Source organism: Corvus hawaiiensis, chromosome 26 (assembly GCF_020740725.1).
Source record: "Corvus hawaiiensis isolate bCorHaw1 chromosome 26, bCorHaw1.pri.cur, whole genome shotgun sequence".
NCBI classification, from domain to species: Eukaryota; Metazoa; Chordata; class Aves; order Passeriformes; family Corvidae; genus Corvus; species Corvus hawaiiensis.
Window position 1 is genome coordinate 26,215,142 of NC_063238.1, and position 21,033 is coordinate 26,236,174.

Consider the following 21,033-nt stretch of genomic DNA (forward strand, 5'->3'; position numbering starts at 1 on the left):
AACTGAGGCTGCAAAAGACATGGAACACTCAGAATGGGCCTTCGGAGTGGGAAAGCAGTGTGCTGGAGCAAGAGGGAGAGAACTTGAAATGACAACGCAGGGATGACCCATCTCTTCTGGCCACACCTTTTGTGACAGAGCCATGCCTTCCTGAGTGAAGGCCTCTGTCAGGGGGTGATCATTTCAAACTGCTTCCCAAATAAAGGCCTAAGAAACAGGAAGTGATTTCTTGTCAGAGTGTTGTGTACAGCTAGTTTAAATAGATTTTGAGCTATTATTTGTATTCCTGATTGAAATGCACAGGTTACTGCATCTGCAGTAGTTTCCTGACATTTTTACTCTTGGGAGCTTTCCAAAATCTGATTGCTTGTATTATTCTTCCATCCATCTTTAAAAAAAAAAAAAAGATAAAAAGAAAAAAAAACCTCCTGCAGAGAGGAGTCCATGTAAATACAGTTATTGAAGTGGCTTAGCTCAGTTCTATGAATTTTCTTATCTGTATTTTTCTTATGTGTTGCTTTAGTCCTGAAATCATGGAGGAAGTGGAGTAATATGAATGGAGAAGTATTAGAAAAAAACAAGGAGGTTAAGATGGGGGGATCTTCAGAGTAGTGCTGTTTGCTTGATGGAAGCATGAGCAGGAATCAGAAGAGAGCTAAGCACGGAGCAGGAGCCTTGCTGTGGTTTTACTGGGTCATCCAGAAGAAAGACAGCACTTACTCTCAGCTGAGCCTACACATCCTGAATCATGGGCCATTTGTATGGATGTGAAGATACAGAGATGTAAAACTCTGTAGTGAGTTAATGTTGTCTTTGTTTGGAAACTTTTTAGATGTTTAGTGACAGGATGAAGTGAAAAAGGCAGTAAAAGGCAGGAATATTGTTCTTGCAATTTTGCAGTTTCTGACAAAACCTGGAAACAGCAACTTGAATTTTTAGCTTTGTCGCCCCCAGTGAAAGACAGTTTTATCAATGACTCTTTCTGAGTAGTGATGAGTGACTAAATAATCTGTTCTTCTGTGTGAGTGGTGAACTGAAGCACTGATGAATAAACGAATGTCAACTGTAGGAAGGTAGTGATAAAGTGCTTCCTGTCAGTCTCTTTTCAGAAGCCTTAAGATGCAAATGGAGGAATGAGTCTCAAAGAACATTCAATCCAGCTCCACTAATGATGAGTGAACAAAATGAGAGGGGAAAGACAAATGTTCTTTGGACCAACATGGCTGTCTACAAATCTAGCCTCAAATATTTACTGCCAGTAAAAAGTTTAAAATCTTAATGTTTGACTGATGAGCTCATTCACAGTACAGTTGAGAACTTCATCTTAAAGCTTTGAAAGTGCCTTCCCTGAAAACCTGGGAAGTGTTCTTTGTGGAAGAAGCAGCCCCTCAGGCTTATGAGGGGTTGTGTGATACATATTGAATGCATGCATGCAAAAGTGTGCTTTGGCATAAAATTGATTTGTGTCATCTCATTCCCTGCAGTCATTCCAAAAGACACTGAATTTGCTTTGTAATGACTTGAAGATCTCAATTATACATTTAATTGGTACTTGGAAGGCAGTTTGGCAGAAAGGTACAGTGAATGTATGGGCACTTTAAAATGCAAAGGCATTTGGGATAAAAAGAAGGAAATAAAGAAAGAAATCATATCAGATGATACTGGGAGCTATTTGGGAATTCTGCTTTTGGGCTTTTGGTTGGATCTTTCCTTGGTATTGTAACTATAGACCTTGATTAGGAAGTTCTCAAGCCCTTTTTTTTTTTCCTAATTAATCTCTGCTAGGAGCTGAATTTTACAGAATTCTGTACTGGTGCTGTAGTATATTTAAGAGATTAGAGTTACAGTGAAGAAAACCCACAGCAGCACTGATTTGCTGCAGTAGAATATTCTCTTACAGCCCTGCTGCATTTTTCCAGTCATTAAAATTCTGCTGCTTTTGTTTGACTGGGGGAAAATCCTGAAATGGCTGAAAAAATGCAGTGAACATTTCTTTATCGTTATGCTTCTAAAAGATACTCAATATAATTCTGGGGGTAAAAAGTGTTCTTGTGAAAGCAAGTTTAGCAGATGCCAGGTTCAGCTGGCAGCTGTCCTGATCATGAAAATTTTATTGGTAAAATAAACTGCCCTTTGTTTCCTGTAGGAAACATTGTGCAGGTAGGGCAGGTTTGTGTTTTGCCAGCTTGCTGTGCTCAAGAGTCAGCCTTGATTTTATAACAGACCAGCTGATTAAAATGCTTGTAGTTTGCTGATGCTGATGATCAAGCAAGAGTTTTAACTCCTGGCATTCTCCTCAGTGCAAGGTTTTCCTTCACTGGGTATGGGCAGTGGTGCCTTTTGTCTCTGTGTGCTTGAGCAGCTCTCACCTTTGCTCCCAGGACTAAGTGCAGATGTAGTTCTGTGCCTAAAAATGTGCAGACCTTGGTCTGGTGGGCATCTTCAGTAGCTGCTTTCTGAATGAGCAGGAACATGACTCTAATTTGGCGTTCATTCAGTGAATTCTCTCTTCATGTGCTTTGGGCGTATTTTGAATGGGCTCCTTTTCATACATTATACCCTTTTTACAAAAAATGTCTTCTTTTGCTTTCCTTCTCTAGAAGTTCACTCCACTTGTAAAGAATGAATCAAATTTAAATTACCATATTTTTTTTTTCCTGGTGACCTATGTTTGAATGAATAAAAAGTGAGAGTGATCACTGTGAATATTTAAAAAATCAATTTCTGTGGATTGTAGAGATTCTTTTATGGTTCCTGAGCCAATATCATTGTCTCTTTTGTTTTTTCTTGCTAAGACAACTGGAAAATAAATGAGGTCTGTTGACTTTTCCTAATCTGCCTCCCATCAAAGATAGCTTTAAATCCTTTTGATGGGGCCATTTTCCCTTAGAAAAGTGCAGACTGATCCAAGTAGGGCTGTGTTGCATTTCCAGGATGAAAAAGCATGTGCTTTCCCGGAAAAGTATGCAAGGATTGTTTGGCTTTCTTATGCCAGTTAAGCTCCACGTTCTAAATTGCTGCTATATTACCTATTTACTATTTAGCATTAGTGGAATCAAAAAGGTGTCATCAAAATAATTTGTCTTTTTGCTTCCTTGTAACAGTATCTTCAAATGATCTGTGATTATTCTGTTCCTTCTCTGTTCTGCCTGTCCTTCCAGTTCCCTCCCACACTCCCTTTTTCTATGAAGTTTTATTGCTCTTTTTTATTTCAAAGTATACATATATACAGATATATTATGGGATGGAAATTTTGGTTCCTGAAGAGTGTTTTTTTTCTTTTCACATCTTGCAATTGATTTTCACAGAGTGGGATTTAAAATGTCACTGTACCTATCAGCTTTTCACCAAGTTATATAACTTCTTGATTTCTCAGCACTCTGTAAAGATGAAATGCAGTAGCTGCAGCACAGATGAAGATGTCAGTTCTCATCTGTAGGGCAGCGGGGTGGTTCGGACGGTCGGGACGGACGGAGACGAGAGATCTCTATAGGTCAGATCTTGGAACATGCGGTTTATTGCAAAGGGCGTGGGTATAGGGGCACTGCTTAGAGCTGCAGCTGGCAGCTCTGAGCAGGCCCAAGAGAGCACGAGAGTAAGCGGGTAAGAGAGAGAGAGAGCGAGAGGAATGAGAGTGAAGAAGAAGTGTGTGTGAAGAGAGAGTAAGAGTGTGTAAGAGTAAGAAAGTGAGTAAGAGTGTAAGAGTGTGCGAAGAGTAAGAGAGGAAGTGAGAGTGGAGAGTGTGTAAGAGTGGAATGGTGAAGTCTTGGTTACAATACAATAAATCATCTTCTGTACTGAATATTCTAATTGTCACTAACCAATCTAATACAAGATACAAATCCTATAGCATTTACATACAGCCTATAAGAGTTCTTATATTACCATAGAGTGTTACATCTTAACTTCTAAAAACTACTCTTTGGACCCACTCTGCTGAGCTAGTAGGGTCTGCTCTGACCCTTGGACCTGCCTGCAAGCAGAGGGTATTGTTCAATCAAGAGGGGATTACCTTCAGTCGGCCATACCATTGTTTTCCAGTTGTTCAGTAACTAAGATTTGGTATTTCAAAAGTGGCTTTCATTTCGATGTCGCCTGTAGTTTTCATATTCCCAAAATCTTTTGTCAGGCAATCATATTTATAAGGCTTTCCTGTTTCATCTTCCCCAACACTCATCCGTAACATACTGTATCTACCCTTTCTCCACTTGTATGTTACATGTCCTCTTATTTTATAGAAGCAAAGGACTAATTTCAACCATATTAACATTAAAAGCTTTATATTCTCAGAATATATGTACTTTATTGATTTACTGAATTCCAAGCCATTTTTTTCCCCTGCAGTATATACTGCTGAATAAATGTAATGGAAGGTCAAGGAACTCTGTATTTTGTTCACATAAATTATGAGTACAACAATGTTCTAAATATATATCTTCTGGGCACCCAATTATCTTGGAAAAGCTGTGGGACTGGATCAGCAGGAGGTCACTGTAATGATCAGTACTAAGAAAGACACTGGACTGGATTTCTGTCTGATTTTAGGTATCTCCAGATGAATCTTTGTGGTTGCTTTAAAATATTTCTATAAAAATGCAAACCGGGCACTAATCTTACAGCCAGACCAAGTTTGTTTATTCTGGAGTTAGTTTACCAAAACCGTGCATTTTTCTGGAGGGAATTATTATTTTAGACAAAATTTGGGAAACATAAGAATTTCCCAATCCAAAGCTTGACTACTTCTGGGTTTTGACTTTGTTGGAAAGTTGGGGGTTTTGTGCCTAAACTATTCTGAAAGTGGAAATCTTGACTGTATGAAACACTGGGGCTTTGGAGGTCTGTGCTGAAGCAGCTAGGCTTGAGTGTTTATGCTGCCAGGGTTTCAAGGAGAGGACCCTGCCTCGTACATGCAGCTGGAGCAGAGCCATCCATCCAGTACAGCAGGCAGGAGCAGGATATGCTCAGTGAGGGCAGGTACCAAACAGTGCCTCTATCCAGTCTGGATGGGCCAGAGAGTGAGGAATTCTACTGCCTTTTCCCTTTTCTATTCCTCTGAGTTTTGTGTAAAGGCTTACACAGGTTTTAATAGGTGTGTTCTACCACTCATGTGGTAAAAAGTTACCCACAAATTTACTGGGATCTGAACTATATATGTCTATATATATACAGAGGGCTATAGAACAGCATGAAGAAAATGGATTTTAATCTCTTATTTTTATTTTCTGTTGTTTTATGTTCCTAAGTTCTTCCTATTTCTCATATTTTTCACATGTGAGGTGAAAGAGGTTTTACCTTTCTGTGCCTAAGAGCAATTAGCAAGGCTTAGCCATAATATTTTGATTTCCTAATAGTTCGTTTTCATAGAAGAGTAACCAAGGAAAAAAACACACTGTGAGATTAGTTAAACACATCTTGAAATACTGCCAATACCTCCTGAAAAGGGAATGCGATTTACTGATTCTCACTTAGCATTTAGATGAAAAGCATCTGATTTATCTAACAGGACTTCTAAAATCTTGACAGTTCTATTGCGTGCATCAAAATGCAGCTTCCATGTTTTAGCTTGTATGCTGTTTCCTTACAAATTCTGATCAGGTGGTTGTTTAACAGTTCTGCTTTGGAGCTGAGCTCTAGTTAGGAAGCTAAATACACAAATGTTTCCAAACTCACTTGCCTCATTTAACATGCTGTGGCCTCATTTGTATTCTGGGCTCTGGTTTTGATCTTTGCAACTGTTTAAATCCCTCCTTGGCTTCTTTTTTTCATACGGTGAGACACTAACTCCTCGTTTCCTGTACTTGCTCTGTTCAGCTAACCATTGAGGCTTATGTTTGATCATGGAGATCTTAACCTGGCAAAGTCAGCCAGGCACCATCCTTGAGGTGGTCTTTATTCTGGACTAGGGGGAAAAAAAAGCCTCACTGTGCTTTGATAAACCTCAGTATAGTGCTTTTTGATTGGATTCTTCTTTTATTAATGTCATTTACTATACCTATAGATTGCCAGTGTCTGGCAGTGGGTGTAGCTGCAGTGCTTATCCTGCTCTCTGGGCTTATTGATTTAAAAAATATAATAAAAAGCCCTGCAGGGCAGCTGTGTTATGCAATCTCTTGTTTCTATGCTTGTCCAACTCTATTTTGTATCACTGTGAGCAGAAAAAAAATGGGAAAAGATTGTTGCTTGTCACAGGCATAAATCTAAATGGTGGTTCAAGGGAAAGGTCATCCATGTCTGCTGGTGAGGACATGTCTTTGCTTCAGCATGAAACTGAATTATGGTTTTAGGCTGTCTTCTTGAATGTCAGTATGTGCTGCCTGTGAGTCCCACCTGCAAAGGGAAAAGGCAGGAGCGGTGGTGTGGCCCTTCTCAGCACACATGAGCTGCAGCTGGGCAGCAGCTATTGCTGCCTCTACAGAAGCAGAGGTGGCTGCCTGGGAGTGCTGCTTGTCTTCCCCTCCCATCCTCTTCTTCCTTTCTCTGCCCCAGTGTCTCCCCCTTCTGCAGCTGAAAGGTTGAGAAGATCTCCAATCTGTGGATAAAGCTCGGTCAACTCATTTTAACCCGTTGCAATGTCATGGCAGGGTTTGTGAGAACTGCCCTTCTGGGTGTCTCCTCTCAACTTATTGCTGGGAGCTTGATCTTTCCTGCTTGATCCACTAAGATTGTAGGGGTAACTGTTTCTAAATGTCAAGCAGCTCCTCTGTAAGTTTCTGGGAAGGAAAGAATAAAAAACTCGTGCTTACTGCAATATGCAGACCCAGGTCCCAAAAATCCTCCCCATGCTCCTGACAGAGAGTGCTGCTACTGAAGACACAACAGCTCAAACACTGCTGACCCAAGGGAGTTCATTGAAGCACAGGAGCACAGATGCAAGATGTGTCCTGAAAAAAAGTAAGGGAAAAGCTGAGAGGGATCGTTTTGCTTTGGTGTTGCGCTGAAATGTTTTGCTTTCCAAGATCTGTGCCATAAGGCACGGATCTGAACAGGCTTGTATCATCCTGGGCACTTTCTTGCCTCTCAGGCATCAACTACTTCATGTTTATTAATGCAATTTCTTAAAAGGCTTCTAAAGGCTCTGCAACATAATCAGTGTTTTAATATTTAAGTGTTTTTATGGTGTAGTAGGTTGGTAGATAACTCCACAGAAGGATGCAAGCTGTTTGCTCTTGAACCTCAGCGTGTGCATGTTTCTACTGAGCCAGGTGGTCTTTGGCAAGCTGTGACCCGCCTCCACAGCTGGTTCAAGAAATAAGGTTCTGCCATAGTAGGATGCTGAAAAGAGCCCAGGTACCTTGACTCCTGCGAGTCAGATCTTTCTTTTTACTGTTGACCTTAAAATTGACAGCTAGAGATTTACGCCACACATGTAAAAAAAGGTTGGGTGGTATCTCTTGATAAGCCACGGGGTGCATCAATGGTCACCTCCTTCCCAGGATGGAGACAGCTAAACCACCTCAGTTCATGGTCTCAGCATCAGGCAGGGACCTAAGGATGCCATGGAATCAGTACCCCTGTCAGGAAGCTGGGAGAGACTCAGGAATACACAACTGGTTTATGAAGTGTGTTACTGAGCAGTAACACACTTCATCATGCTGCTCTCTATTTTAATTTAATCGACTGGCAACATTTGTCAGAAGAAAGTTCAGCTCCTGCAAAAATGCTGACAAATTTGATAACTGCAGTACATTATGTCAAGTTGGGTTTATTAAACACACAAATTAAAAATGAAGCCTTTGGTCTGTAGATAACAAAATGTACTTTATAACTTATAAAATAAAAGAGTACCTTCCTGTCTTAGGCAACATCCTTTCCTAATGTTAAACTATTACTATGTGGTATAGAAACAAGGTATAAATTTTTTTCAGGAAAGACTGAAAAATGTCTTCTGGTGCTTAAATATAAAAAAAAAATAGATTTTTTTAAATATACAAATTTTTAAATGTCTATATTTCCATATTTATATAAATCTGAATTATGTAAGTACTGGAGGACATATTTATTTTTTCTATGACAGCTGGAAGTGGAATGCTCACCCTGCCTTCTTGAAGTTCAGGCCAGAGTGACACCTGTGACACCCCCAGCAGCCCACAGCCCAATCACTGTGCACAGACATGGCCTCCCAGCAGGAGATCTGGTGGTGACAACATTTTCTGTAGTCTAGGAGGGCCTTATTTTCAGTAAATGGGAAAAATCCAAATGTATTGTGACACAGTGGAAATCTGCTAGCTATATCTTCAGTGGCTTCTGGCAGCCAGGGATATGCTCTGATCGTTGCACATGCGATGCAAGCATGTCTATGCTTGCTTGAGCCACTTCATTCTCTCTTGGGGATGATCATGCCCTGGTTCCCACTCCACTCTATGTCTCCTGTGGCTCCTGCTGCTTGGTGCAGCAGAGCTTCCCTTGGTCACAGTCCCTTCTGCAGCCAAGGGGGTGTATCATCATCATTGTGGGCTGTGCCTGGAGGCTGAAGACATAAAGAAATGTCTTTACAACCTTTACACTCTTGTGAACACAAAGTAAAAAGTTGTTGAAAATATTCCTCCTACTCCCACAAAACAAAGAAACAAAATAGTTGTGTGTGTTTTCCATTTGTTTATAAATAAGTAAGCACTATTTCACAGCCTATCTGTTCTGAAGTATGTTTCTCCTTTATATATAGACTCAGTACAACCTGTTATTAATCAGCTTATTAAGGGGCATTGCTTACTTCTTAGGATGACAAGAAATGAAAATATATATGCTCAAGATAGCATTTTCTCAATAGGTGCAATTAACTGACTTCCCTTTTTCTATTTGCGTCTGGTGGGACCTTACCAGGGCTCTGGATCTCCCTCTGCTGTGCAGCTGCTGTGTCTGAATGAACGGGGTATGGGCTGGCATCCCCACTCAGCCCTCTGGGCCATTCTGGGAGCTCTGGAGGAAATGCCAGTAGCTGCTTGGCCATGTTAAAGACCCTGAGTGGAAAGAGAAAGCTGGCTGTAGTTAGTCAGAGCTCAATGCTTGGAGCAGGAGGGTCTCCTGGCAGAAGGGTAGGAGGTTAATTTTGTCTTGTTTAAGTCTAAAATATTCCTGTATCTCTGAAGATCTTTATTTCCCATCTAGTATAGGCTAACCTGATTTATGAATAAGAAGAGCCAAAAGAACAAGAATTTTTTAAAACATTTTATTTTATTTTAAATAATTTTTTATTCCTTTAAACTGACCAGTACCCAGAAAAACTCCTTCAAGAAAACAGAGCTTGAATTAACATATTTTCAATGGAAGATGTGGTATATAGATCAAATTTTTAAAAAAGCCAACCAATATAAAGCTCATTTTATACCATCTATGTTTTCTGCACATTTCACTAAAATGCTAAAATGATACTTATTATTCAAAATATTTGAATTATGCATAAGTTGGAAGGCAAAAATTCAATTCTGCTTTGGCAATGATGATGAAAGATTTCTCATTTTGCCTAGTCTCTAACTTGCCTTTGACAAGTTAGGTGCTTCCACAGAGATCTATCTGATAGAATTATATCCTGCAGAACACTCTGAGAACCAGTTTATGCTCCTAGCAAGGAGAAATGCTGGATGTTTTAGCCTCCTCAAAGAGACTTTGCCCAAAGGGCACTTCAACCTCAGTTCGAGGGGAAATCTTGTGGTCCAAGGAGGAGGATGTTCCATTTGGAAAGAAGCATGAGCAGAGTTAGGATGATTTCTTGTGAGATTTATGCATCTCCTGCCCTGGACTGACTCCCCTTCTCAGCCCCGTGATCTGTTGGCAGGTCACAGAGCATGGTGTTTACACTCTCTGCAGCGTGTCTTAATGCTCTCTGGCTTAAGGACTCTCTGGCTTGCTGCACCTCTGGCCCCAGGGCTGGCGTTCCAGCTGCCAAGCAGCCCCGTGTGACAAGGCAGAGGCTGTCAGGAGACAGCGCAGGATGCCCAGCTGCAGGAGGAAGGCCACACCAAAAGATCCCCACTTACCTGGAGGCACTGCAGCCCCAGGGCTGTTGTATCTGCCTGGGCTCAGATGTTGCTGGCTGGATCTCATTCCTGGTGCTTTATTATCATTTCCCCTTTCACAAAATACCTTTATACCTCACTGAGTTTTCAGTGTTGAGATCACAATGTCTTATCCCATGTATATCTTGTGGAATAGAGATAATAATGATGTATAAATTAGTTTTATATTTCAAAAGAAGTCTTTAAGTTGTTTCAAGTTGTATGATTTACTGGGCAAGGCAGAAGAATGTGCAGATTTGCACTTCCATGTCTTATGATAAGCATATCCACAGCATGTTATTTGAACCTGAGCTGTGGTTGCCTGCTGTGCTGATGATTATTCATTGAGATGGTAGAACTAGAACACACTAATCTGTGGTACTGTAAGAGCATTGTAACATTCAACCTGCTATGCCATCTCTTTGAGAAGTTAAAAGGCCCTTTTGCTTCCAAATTTGACTACATAAATATATGCATGTTATGATTGCATATAGCACAGCAATCTCGGGAACATTAAGTGCCCGGGGATATTGCAGCTGACTTGTAAACAACTCAGAAAACAGTCAAGCATAGGGTTGGAATCAGAAATGTAAATGCAATTGCCTAAATTAAAGGCCATGGGTAAAACAGCTTTGTTGATGTATAAATTACTTGCAGTTAGCACAGGAAATAATTGATACTATGACAAAGTTAATTACATGGAAAAATATTATGAGATTGTATGGCTTCACTGTAAGCGAGGTATTCTGTATGTCTAAGGGTACCCCATGTAACTCCCAGACCACTGCCTACACTGGCCCTTGAAAACTCTGAATTCAGTGTATGGGAGAGAAGATGGTAATGTGGAATGTGGTTCTCCACAGTACAGGATGTGTGAAAATCTCACAGTAATTTTCAGGGGAGTAGGGTCTGGGTGCTGGTTGCATAGCCTATAATAAAGCAATTTCAGAAACTTCTAATCAGGTGAAGTAAAGACTTTCCTTAGAGATACAACCTTAAAATAGTCTGGACAGTTTGAATCCATCCTTATAAATAAAGCTGCAATAGATATAATCCTGCAGCATTAATGAGACAAATAAGAATGAAATAGAAATCATTATCACTTTTAAGCCATTATGAAAAATTTTTCTGTGATGAATATGACAGAGCTGGAAATTTCAAGACCCGTGAAAATTGTACTGAAGTAGATTTGCATAATGCACTGGAAGAGCTTTTGTGAAAATGGAACTAGTGGGAGTTATTTAAATAACAGTATAGCAGCTATTAACAAAATAGTGAGATTCAAAATAGTAATTTACTTTACACATCTCTTCTAAAACATGTCCAGAATCAAGATATCTGTCAGCAAATAGTACAGCATTGCAACCCACCCTCTCAAAATTCTGAAAGAACAGATCAAGGAATTCTCATCCTTGACAAAACACAAACCTTAGTAGCAGAGCATATTATTTCCACCACATAAAGCAGCTGTAAAGTATTATACAGCCATGGAGAAGCCATATGATCTTGAGCTGTTAATCCTTGCACAAGCTTAGGCAGGAAAAGAAGAATGAAGTGTGTATGCTATGACTATTTGAGTTGCATTTTGTGTTTAGCGTGATCGCTGCCATTTTCTTCTCCATCATCATCATCACCTCCCTCCCTACTCCTGCCATGCCTCATCCTCCTGGAATGTACATCTCCAGGCCCATGTGTGGTGTGGAGAGCACTTTGACTCCTTTGCCCGCGGACTCACTAACGCTTCTCTCCCAGGCAGTGAGAATGCCTTGTCACACTTGAACCACAAGTGGATTCTGGATTCTCCCGCTTGGAGTTCATGGATGTAACCTGGCAGCAACCAATCTATATGTCTTCTGTAAATGATCCTCCAAGGGTTTACCTGTAGCAGTGCTGTCATGCTCCCAGGAATAATCACAAGGTTTGTGTTCATTTTTGTAAGTCTTTATTCTGTGATGTGCCCTTGAAACCCAGGAAGCTCCAGCATTGCCTATAAATCTTGTTAAAAGGGTATGGGTTGCCTGTTCCACACAGCAAAAAAACCTAGTTTTCAATTATTTAGATACTATTCATCTTCTTCCTGAAGCCTGGTCAAAACTTCTGGTTGACATTGTGCTTTGTTATAGAGTGAGGGATGGTGGCAATTTTCCTGCATGTGCTGTGGCCCCTTCTATGAGGATGACTAGGAGGTGGAGAAGGGTGGTTTTGGTTTGCTTTCTGGTACTCTGATGCTTAACAATTGCTGTGTCTTTGCGTGGTAATTTTTGGTGTATAAAGGAAAAAAAAATGGGTGTTTTGTATGCTTACTCTACTTGCTCAAGTACATAATAAGAGTATAAAGCAAAATATGATGTTGAAATTCCTCTATTTTTTTTGTGCATAGCTCTCATGCCTGCAATGTTTTCTTTCCTGAAGCTGGGCTCAATGTTACATTGGTATTACATACCTGTCACTTTGAATTGCTTTTTGAGCTGTGTAGGTGTGAATTCATTCCTAATCTTTTCGTATCACCACCCATGTGAAGATCATCTTGTGTTTGCTCTGTGCCGTCAAATGATCTCATATGCTGCTTGCATTTTCTGAAAACTCTGCTGCATGACCAACACATTAAGTAATGCTCTGAAGGGCTTTTCTGCAGGTTTTTGCTTGTTTACTGTGAGACATTGATTTAGTGCTGTCCTATATTCTAGTTTGCTTTGTGGTGTTTGGTTTCTTTTCCTCTGCATTTCATAATGTCCAATTCAGATTTGAATTGCAAGTTTGTTGCACTCGGTTGCCTGCAGTACTTAGTAGTGGATAATTAGTGTTAATACAAAAGATGGAGCATGCACTGAGTGGCTCTTTCCCTGTGAAAAACCTCCACCTTCCAGCAATCCCTGGCTCAAGGAATTTGTTTCCTGAAGTACCTGCATGCTTCATAGCCTCTAATGGATGCTTTCTGCCTGACTTGTGTCTTTCTTTTTTGTATCAAGTGTTACTCCTGGGCTGTACGATTATTTCTGTCATGCAATTATATATATCAGTCAAAGAAGTACTTAGCTGTGTTTGCTCCAAACATGTTGTTTGCCTTCATTTGGTTCTTCTGAAGTTTCTGTCAGTGTAAAACCATTTGCCTCCCCCTTTCCAATTGCTGATGGCTGTAGAGATCCCTGGGCTGATTCCCCACTGCTAATTCCTTCCCACTGTCTGTTTCATCTTGCACCATGAGGAACCAACTCATCATCATCATCACAGGTGGTTTTCTCTGTACCAGTGTAATCCTGCTATCTTCCTTTTGGGAGGGGATGGGCAGAGCCATAACCAGGTCATACTCAAAAGCATTGAACAAAAGATTTTCTTGCAGCCCTCCATGGCATTGCCTCACACTTCAGGCACACAGAAGAAGCCTCAGGTGGTAAATGGAGCCTGACTGCAGACCAAAGCATTTTACTTGATCCCTCTGAATTGCCAAAGCAGCCAAAAAATGCCCCAGCCATGTGCAAATGCAGATTTCTGTGCTGGCTGGGGGAAATGACCAGTGTGTCCACAGGAGAATAAAACAACTATCTTGAGGGCTCTCTGTGCAGACATGAGGGAGTTAGGCTTTCTCCTGTGTTTAAGTTGTCAGACCTTTTCAGTGTTGTGTTTAAAACAGAAGTTTACCTGTTTTTTTCCAAAATCAGATAAATTCTGGCTGTGAACATCAGTTTGAATCACATTTCTTGCTACAAAAAAATCAAATTCACAACCAGCTCTTCTGAGCATTCAGAAATATTAAATGCATCTCTGAAGAGTAAACATCACTCTCAAATGAAAGGTTTTGCTTCTCCTATTAACTGTGTAGTAAAATCTCTGCAATAGTCACAAGGGGCACAGAGAGGGTTTTTTTGTATTTGGTAGAAAGAATGAGCTAGGCTTTCCTCCAAATCTTTGTTGCAGTAAGGGATTTTTACTTAGAAATTCACAAAGACTTAATTGTACAGATTGTCAGCTCCTGAGATGCTTCTTATGGTTGTTTGTTTCCACCATAAATGGTTTAAATGCTTCTTTCCTTTCTCCCTTTTGTTTCAGACTGGACTGCCAGCCATGATGGTTTTAGGTGCTTTCAAGATCTCTTTAGAAAGTAGTGCCTTATTTTTTTTCCATCCTGCTTTACAAAAATGCAGTTTGAAATCATAACATGAAAAAAAAATGCATGGATTTTGTTAGGAATGGAATAGGTTTCTGATAGTGAATGCCAGGAATGAAATCCTAATGCTCATAAATTCTCTAGCAGAGTTCCCAGGGAATTCACTAGCCCCAAGATTTCCTAAATCTATGGCCTACCAAACACCTGATGACATTTTCTTTTTGAGGGAACTGGTAAGGGACTGTTCAAAGTGAGCCATTCCTGGGAAATGCTTCTGGAGAGCTCTGGATGCCAGCTGGGCAGGAGAAAGTAAAAGCATCTGTCGGGTGGTTTCTAATATGCAGTAGAAAACCTTGGAGTTGTATAAAGAGGATAGATAGAGAAATAATGTGCAAGTTCAACAGCTAGTCAGTGTATCTACCTACAGGGATGTCACATAACACAGCTTGGAAATGTGCATTCCCTCCTGGATTAGCTGAGGGAGCAAATCCTCAGTGATTAGTGACCAGAGTGTGCTGAGAGGTGAGTTTGGGATTCGTGCCTCTGTTCAGCAGATTAGAGGTACCAAGGCTTCACAGAAGGTCTAGGACAGCTGGAATTATTGGGGTGAGCAGCACCTGTCCTAGGAAAATACAGTGAGATACAAATGGAGAGAATGGGAGTATAATGGCTTATTAGCAATAGTGCAATTGAACTACACAAACAGGTGCATCAAATGTGTGCTTGAGCAGGGTTGTGTCAAAGCAGGGTGCTGCTCAGCTGTGTTCCACGCAAACATGGCATCTCCAGACCCAGTCACCAGCGGCTGAGTAACACCAGCTTTGGCCCTCAGATGTGTTGTCTTGATTACTTGTCATCAATTGCTCCTTCAGCATTATTCCATGTTAGCTTCTCCTCTGAGCGAGCCACTTTTGCTAGGAATGTGCCTGTTTCTTCTGACATCCCAGTGAGAACACAACCATATTTCACAGAGGATGCCGGTAGCCAGAACAAAGCAGCAGTAACCAGCCCAGGTTTCCACACCTCCCAAAGTCCCAAAGGCTGCAGATTTTCTTTTTGTTGTTGTTGCATGGTTTTCTCTCCCCTAGAGTTCCTATGCCTTAAGGGTAGCTGCAGAAAGGAAATTTTTGCCCCTTCTACTTTAGATCTCAGTCAAATTAGGACTTTGTCCTTGCTGTCAGATAAGGATTTCCCAGCTCCACCAGTCTTTGAAGCTGTCTCTGTCCAGCTGTCAGCTGGGCAGCTGCAGCAGCAGCATTTTGTGTCACACCAGGCAATACTAAAAGGCATGTGTTGCCCATTGTTGAAAAGTTATGTGAAGGCTGCTACAAAATACATGGAATAAAAGATAAAAAAAATTTGCCACAGCATTTCTTATATCTTTTATTTATTTTTCTACAAGCAGACAGCCTGAAACAAAGCAAGAATGAGGAATGTGATCCCAAGGCATTTCATGTTCAGATTTCTTTCTGATGAAGAATAAATCATTTCAGCCCAACTGTGTAGCTGTAACAGGCATAAAAAACCCCACCAAAAAACCCCAAACCAAGTGCAACGCAAAGCTGGTAATAAAGCAGGGTGGTGAAGGGTCAGGCTTACAGAGAATTATTCATTCTCTTGCCTTCAAAATGCATGCAGAACTCAGACTTTCTTTCAAGACATGGTGGTCTAGTGAAGACACAGTTCAAAGACTGCAGTGTTTTTTCAAACTATTTGCTAGCCATATCAATATACAGTTCAGGTGGGCTGAAGGAAGATGCATTAGAGTAAGCTGCTTGTTTTTGTCAAGTCATTCCCATAAAATTGTGTCCTTGCTTGAACCTGTGTCCTACTCAGCTGACCCTGTTATTGCAGTCTGGATTAATTCAGACCCTGTATCTTTTTGTCTTTCCTGCCATCAAAAGCACTGTCACCACTGTCTCTCAAGAACAGTTTGACAATATTACATGCACTTGCTGGGCTGTCATGCTCCTGGTTTGTTAATTTTGGTGTTATTGCTTTGGAAGTCTTACTTTTAAATTATTCTCAATTGCAAGAATAGATAACTTTTTCGATATTAATTTGCTACAGGCATTTCAACCAAGACTTTTATTAATCATAAGTAGGCCATGTGAAAATTTTACTGCTCAGATGACAGGTATTATCCCTTTATTCCTATTCTAGAAGAATAGACAGTATGTTTGTAACAACAATCTGGTGTTCCCCACAGTGCAGCAAGCTATTTTATTAGCTACCTCCAGACAGCTTTATTAATTGGACTGTCCTTCAGACAGCCAATGGTGAAGAATATGTTCATAACACAGCTGAGAATATAAGTCATAACAGTATTTTTCAATTTGTAAAATTTATTTCAACTCACCTGCTGTCTTCCTTTGGGGCAGAACATGAACATGCATAATACGGGACATACGTAGACTTATTGATCTGGAGGCCTCAGGATTGTGGAGAGGTGCTAAACATTTTGTAGCTTCTTTGCCCACAGCTATTTTGCACAACACAGAAGCAATACCCTGCAATCACAGTGAAAGTTGTGGTCTGAGGGAGAGCATTACTTATTGAAAACTAGTGATTTTCTTCTCAAAAGTCATCCTTTAAATCTTCAAAGGTTTCTAGTGGTAAGGAATTATAAAGACTTTTTATATAACCTGAAAGACAGTAGATTCAACAATGTAGCAGAATAACATTATGATGGAACACCATTTCACTGTTAATGATTCAATGAAATATGAAATATTCCTGCCTTCATTTTAGGTAAATATATTTGACCAGCTGTAGGCTTAAAGCCAGAAGTGTTCAAAACAAGGTCTCAGTTTCAGGAGCATCATTTCCAGCAAAAGGCTTTTTTTTCTTCTCCCACAATGTTTATTCAGAGAGGATGCCCTGCCCATTCTTGGTTTTAATATGTATCAGTGCTCATAATGCTGTTAGTTTATCCCAAGCTGTCTCCACTGACTCCATATGTAGGTCCATTGACCAAGCTCCTCCAAGTAAAGACAGCTTTATCACAGTGACAAGTTCTTCCCGTATCTGTAGGGCTCTTTGAACAGCAAGAGCTAATGTAAGCAGCTGGTTTATGTGGAGCGGTAGTTGTTCATTGTTTCTCATAATGGCACTCTTGTAATTCATTAAAATTAGTTATTGGTGTTACTGTATGAGCACAGTGCAGAGTTAAACCAGAAACCGTCAAGGCTGGATGCTGCCTACCTCAGAAATTTAAATGAGTTCTGGAGTAATTAAGGACAAACCAAGAAATATAACTCCAAAGGTGCAGCATCTAACTCAGAACACACATAAACCAGAGTCTGCTGGAGGCTGGAAGGATATCCATTGATGGACTTACTGGAGACATTTGTCTAGATGATGCACTACACCCTTTCTTATGTGTAGGAGGGATAAATGTCCCTGTCAACCCAAACTGTTTGTGCAGAGTCATTGGAGCTGAGAACTGTTCCTTCAAATGCAAGGCACCCTGGACTAGTCTAGGAAAAGGTTCTAGTGAAAGTAGTCTTTCTTATTGAATGACATATAGAAGCTAATTTCTAACTGCCAGTTTTCTAACTTATAGTATTTTCCCTGGACTAAGCAATGCTCTGTATGAGTAAAGTCATTTTGCCCTCATAGTGTCATTCATAAAATTCTACACACACGTTGATACATTAATGTACCTTCCAGAGGTTGATCATGACCTGTGTATTTTCCAATCTACTTAGAGCAGTTGTTATTATTATGACAATATCTTAAACTAGCAGAATCTGTTCGTAGTGGAGTAGTCCATGCTGTTTAATTGCGACCAATACATGGAAAAAATGTTTGAAAAACAAGGAAGTGCTGAGTTAAGAGGGGGCTTACTTAGCATTAAATTGTTAGCCTAATAAAATTATCCTCTAGAATTGCCAAACTTTATCATTTTACTTCACTTGCTTCAAAATTTCAAAGTTGTTATGTTCCCTTCATCTCAAATCAATATCTCACTGCAATGTCATAAACCTCTTTTATTTCCAGGATCAAACCATGTAGTCAGCTATATACATTTATAAAGACCTAATCTGAGAAAAGTATTGACAAAATCCAATGTGTATGTAGTGAACTTCATTGTAACAGGTCATTTGTCTCTATTCAATAACTCTAGTAGCATAGTAACCTCTATTTTACATTGCTAGTGATAGTGGAGATACCAGAACTATGGTGAATCAGTGATGGGGGTGTACTCACCCCACTCCAAAGTAGGATTTGAGATTTAGTCAAGTCTTTCCTTCAGAACTTTGATAAAACATCTAGATCTGAGGAGGAATTGAGAGTGATAATGTCATTTGCCTTGGCTTTAAGATGTCTCTTTCAGAATATACTTGTGCACAAGCTGTGATGTTATGTCTGGATGTGTGTGCAACTAGAGTTGTAAAAAACTAGTTGGGTGATTGGGCTCAGAGAATAGTGGTTAATAATTCATATGGGGATGCCAGTAATGAGTTGAACATTGATTTCTTCTGCAGAACAGAGAATTTCTTTTCCTTTGTCCACTGCTTCTGCAGTGCAAAAATGGTACCTGGGGTTAGTGGGATTATTGAGAAACAATGTGTTGAAACTATTGCAGAATAAGAAATGAAGTTGTAGAGCTGCATCTGAATTCAGAAGGTCATACATCAATTCTTTTCTCTTGAGGCTTTCAGCAACTTTGTGCAAATTATTTAATTTCTTTGTACTCCCCTCATCTGCGATAACTTAAGCCAGGCAACTTAATGATAGGGTAATGGTAGGCAGCTTGCCTTGGAAATAGATTAGGGACTGATCCTTCAAGCAGCTCTGCAGGCTGATCTGAGGGCAATTTACCATTGGCAGCTACATGGGTGATGGAAGTGCTGTAACTGATTTAGCAGAACATGAAAGGGGAAATTAATGCAAGGCCTAATTTATCACTGCTGTTCTGTGTTCTGCTGTGACATGCATGAATTATTGTACAATGAACAGTAGAATATCACTGTTAGTCTACATATAATTGAGGTATGGAATGATGATTAGTAATACTTTACTGCCGAAAATTGCCTGTAGATTAAAGAAGAAGTCCCAGTCGGTGGATATCAGTGGGCCAGGATGCAACCTGGTGGCAGCTGAAGCTCAGACACCTCAGCCCAGCCAGCCCTTACCTGCCACTCAGACAGCGGCTTCCGAGGAGGAGCAGAACAACACCACAAACACCCAAAGGCGCAACCCGCGGAGGGGTGATCTGAAGAGATATTACACTATTGGTGAGTTTTCTTTCACAGGAAAAATCAAATGCACTTGTTACAAAAGCAGGGTCTTATTGTTTATTTGTGGTTTATTTCTTTTGCTTAATCACAGCTGGCTACTAAGTTTACAAATGCTCACAGCGAGCAGGAAGTTATCACATCTTTATGCTGATGTCAAATTACTCTAAAGAATTAACCTGCTTTATTTACCTGGATTCTTTCCCACTCCCCTTTTTTTTATTCCATAAAAAGAATTATTGAAGAAAGCATAAAAGCAATTTTGAAAGGAATGCTTTAGGAATAATGTAATTCTTACAGTTGATTGCATTGGAATTTTGGCAGAGATTGTTTAGAAGGCTCCTGGTTAGAAAGTATTTCCAGTTTGGAGAGGGAGGAGGCATAGTGGGTGGGAAGAACTATTTAGGGGGGCTTATTGATATCTTTCTCTGAATATTTTGGTTTCCTGAATCTTCATCTGGGATGTTAGCATCTCCATGAGTCTTAACAAACCATCTTAAGCACCCTGGAACATGCTTTGCAGTTTGCTTCCCCATAAATAGTTTTGAGATTGTGCCTGACTCCTTTTAGCCAGGTTGGAAGGGACCATAGTGGGTCATCTGGTCTGAGCTCCCTGCTCAAGCAGGCTCATCGAAGAGCACATGGCACAGGATTGTATCCAGATGGTTCTTGACTATCTCCAGTGAGGGAGACTCCACAACCTCTCTGGGCAGCCTGTTCCAGTGCACAGTCACCTGCACAGTAAAGAAGCTCTTCCTCATGGTCAGGTGGAACTTCCTGTGCATCAGTTTCTGACAATTGCCTCTTTTCCTATTGCTTGGCAATAGTTTGTGACCTGTTGAATTATTGCAGTATTGTGATCGTTTCTTCTGCTCCAAGGGAACTATTTGCATGTCTTTAACTTGTCTAAAAGGTAAAGAAAAATGTGTTTCCTTAGACATCTTTCATTGTGTTACGTCTAATCCCTTGAAGCTGATTGTCATTGTAAGCTATGTTGCTTTTAAAGAAGGAAACCTCATTAGCAATCGACTCATTTTAATAATGAAGTCTGTATTTTAAGTGGTGAATGATTGTATGTGTTTGCATTTTTTGATGCCCAAAAATTTTGCTCTGGTGTTTTTTTCTCCTCTTTTCTCCAAATGATCTTACAGGAATATCAAAGATAAGCCAAGATTACTTTATACGTGAAGCAGGATTTGGAATGGGGGTGGGTTTCCTAAGACTAATAATGAAAATAGAATTCCATCACACCATCAAAGTGAGTTCTTAATCTAATTCAGTATTAAAACATATTATTGGCAAACTGACCATAGTTGAATATTTTTCTGTGAGCACCCAAAACACAGCCTGCATATGGAAATACAGATTAAGGTTTGTGTTTATCTACTTGTCAAATTTGACTCACTGCAGTTTCTTTTTGGGAATCTTTACACAATCCTTATAATGTGAACCCAAATCTATATGTGCTTTGAGTGATCACGAGGTCTGAGCACTAGTTCCTCGGGATGTAACCTGTGTGCTGGAATAACTGAATGTTTTCCATACATTTGAATAATTCATTGGGATATTGTGCAGCACTTCATTTGACACACTTGTTGACTGGAAAAGGCCTCTGAAGGTTGTATAGTCTGGTGTCCTGTTTGAAGCGGGACCTCAGCCAACACCAGATAGAACAGCCAAGGCTTTGTCTTGC

The 21,033-nt window shown here is 40.2% G+C and overlaps 1 protein-coding gene across 6 annotated transcripts in view; it reads left to right on the forward strand.

Moving 5' to 3' along the window:
- Positions 1-21,033, forward strand: part of OXR1 (oxidation resistance 1) — a 275,865-nt gene that overhangs the window by 122,154 nt on the left and 132,678 nt on the right. For 5 of the 6 annotated variants that reach the window (XM_048286462.1, XM_048286456.1, XM_048286457.1 and 2 more), the window contains exon 3: positions 19,144-19,340. In XM_048286462.1, coding sequence (XP_048142419.1) covers positions 19,144-19,340 — 197 coding nt within the window. Of the gene's footprint in view, positions 1-11,744; positions 11,911-19,143; positions 19,341-21,033 lie in introns of all 6 variants that reach the window. The other variant, XM_048286458.1, reaches the window with a different exon arrangement.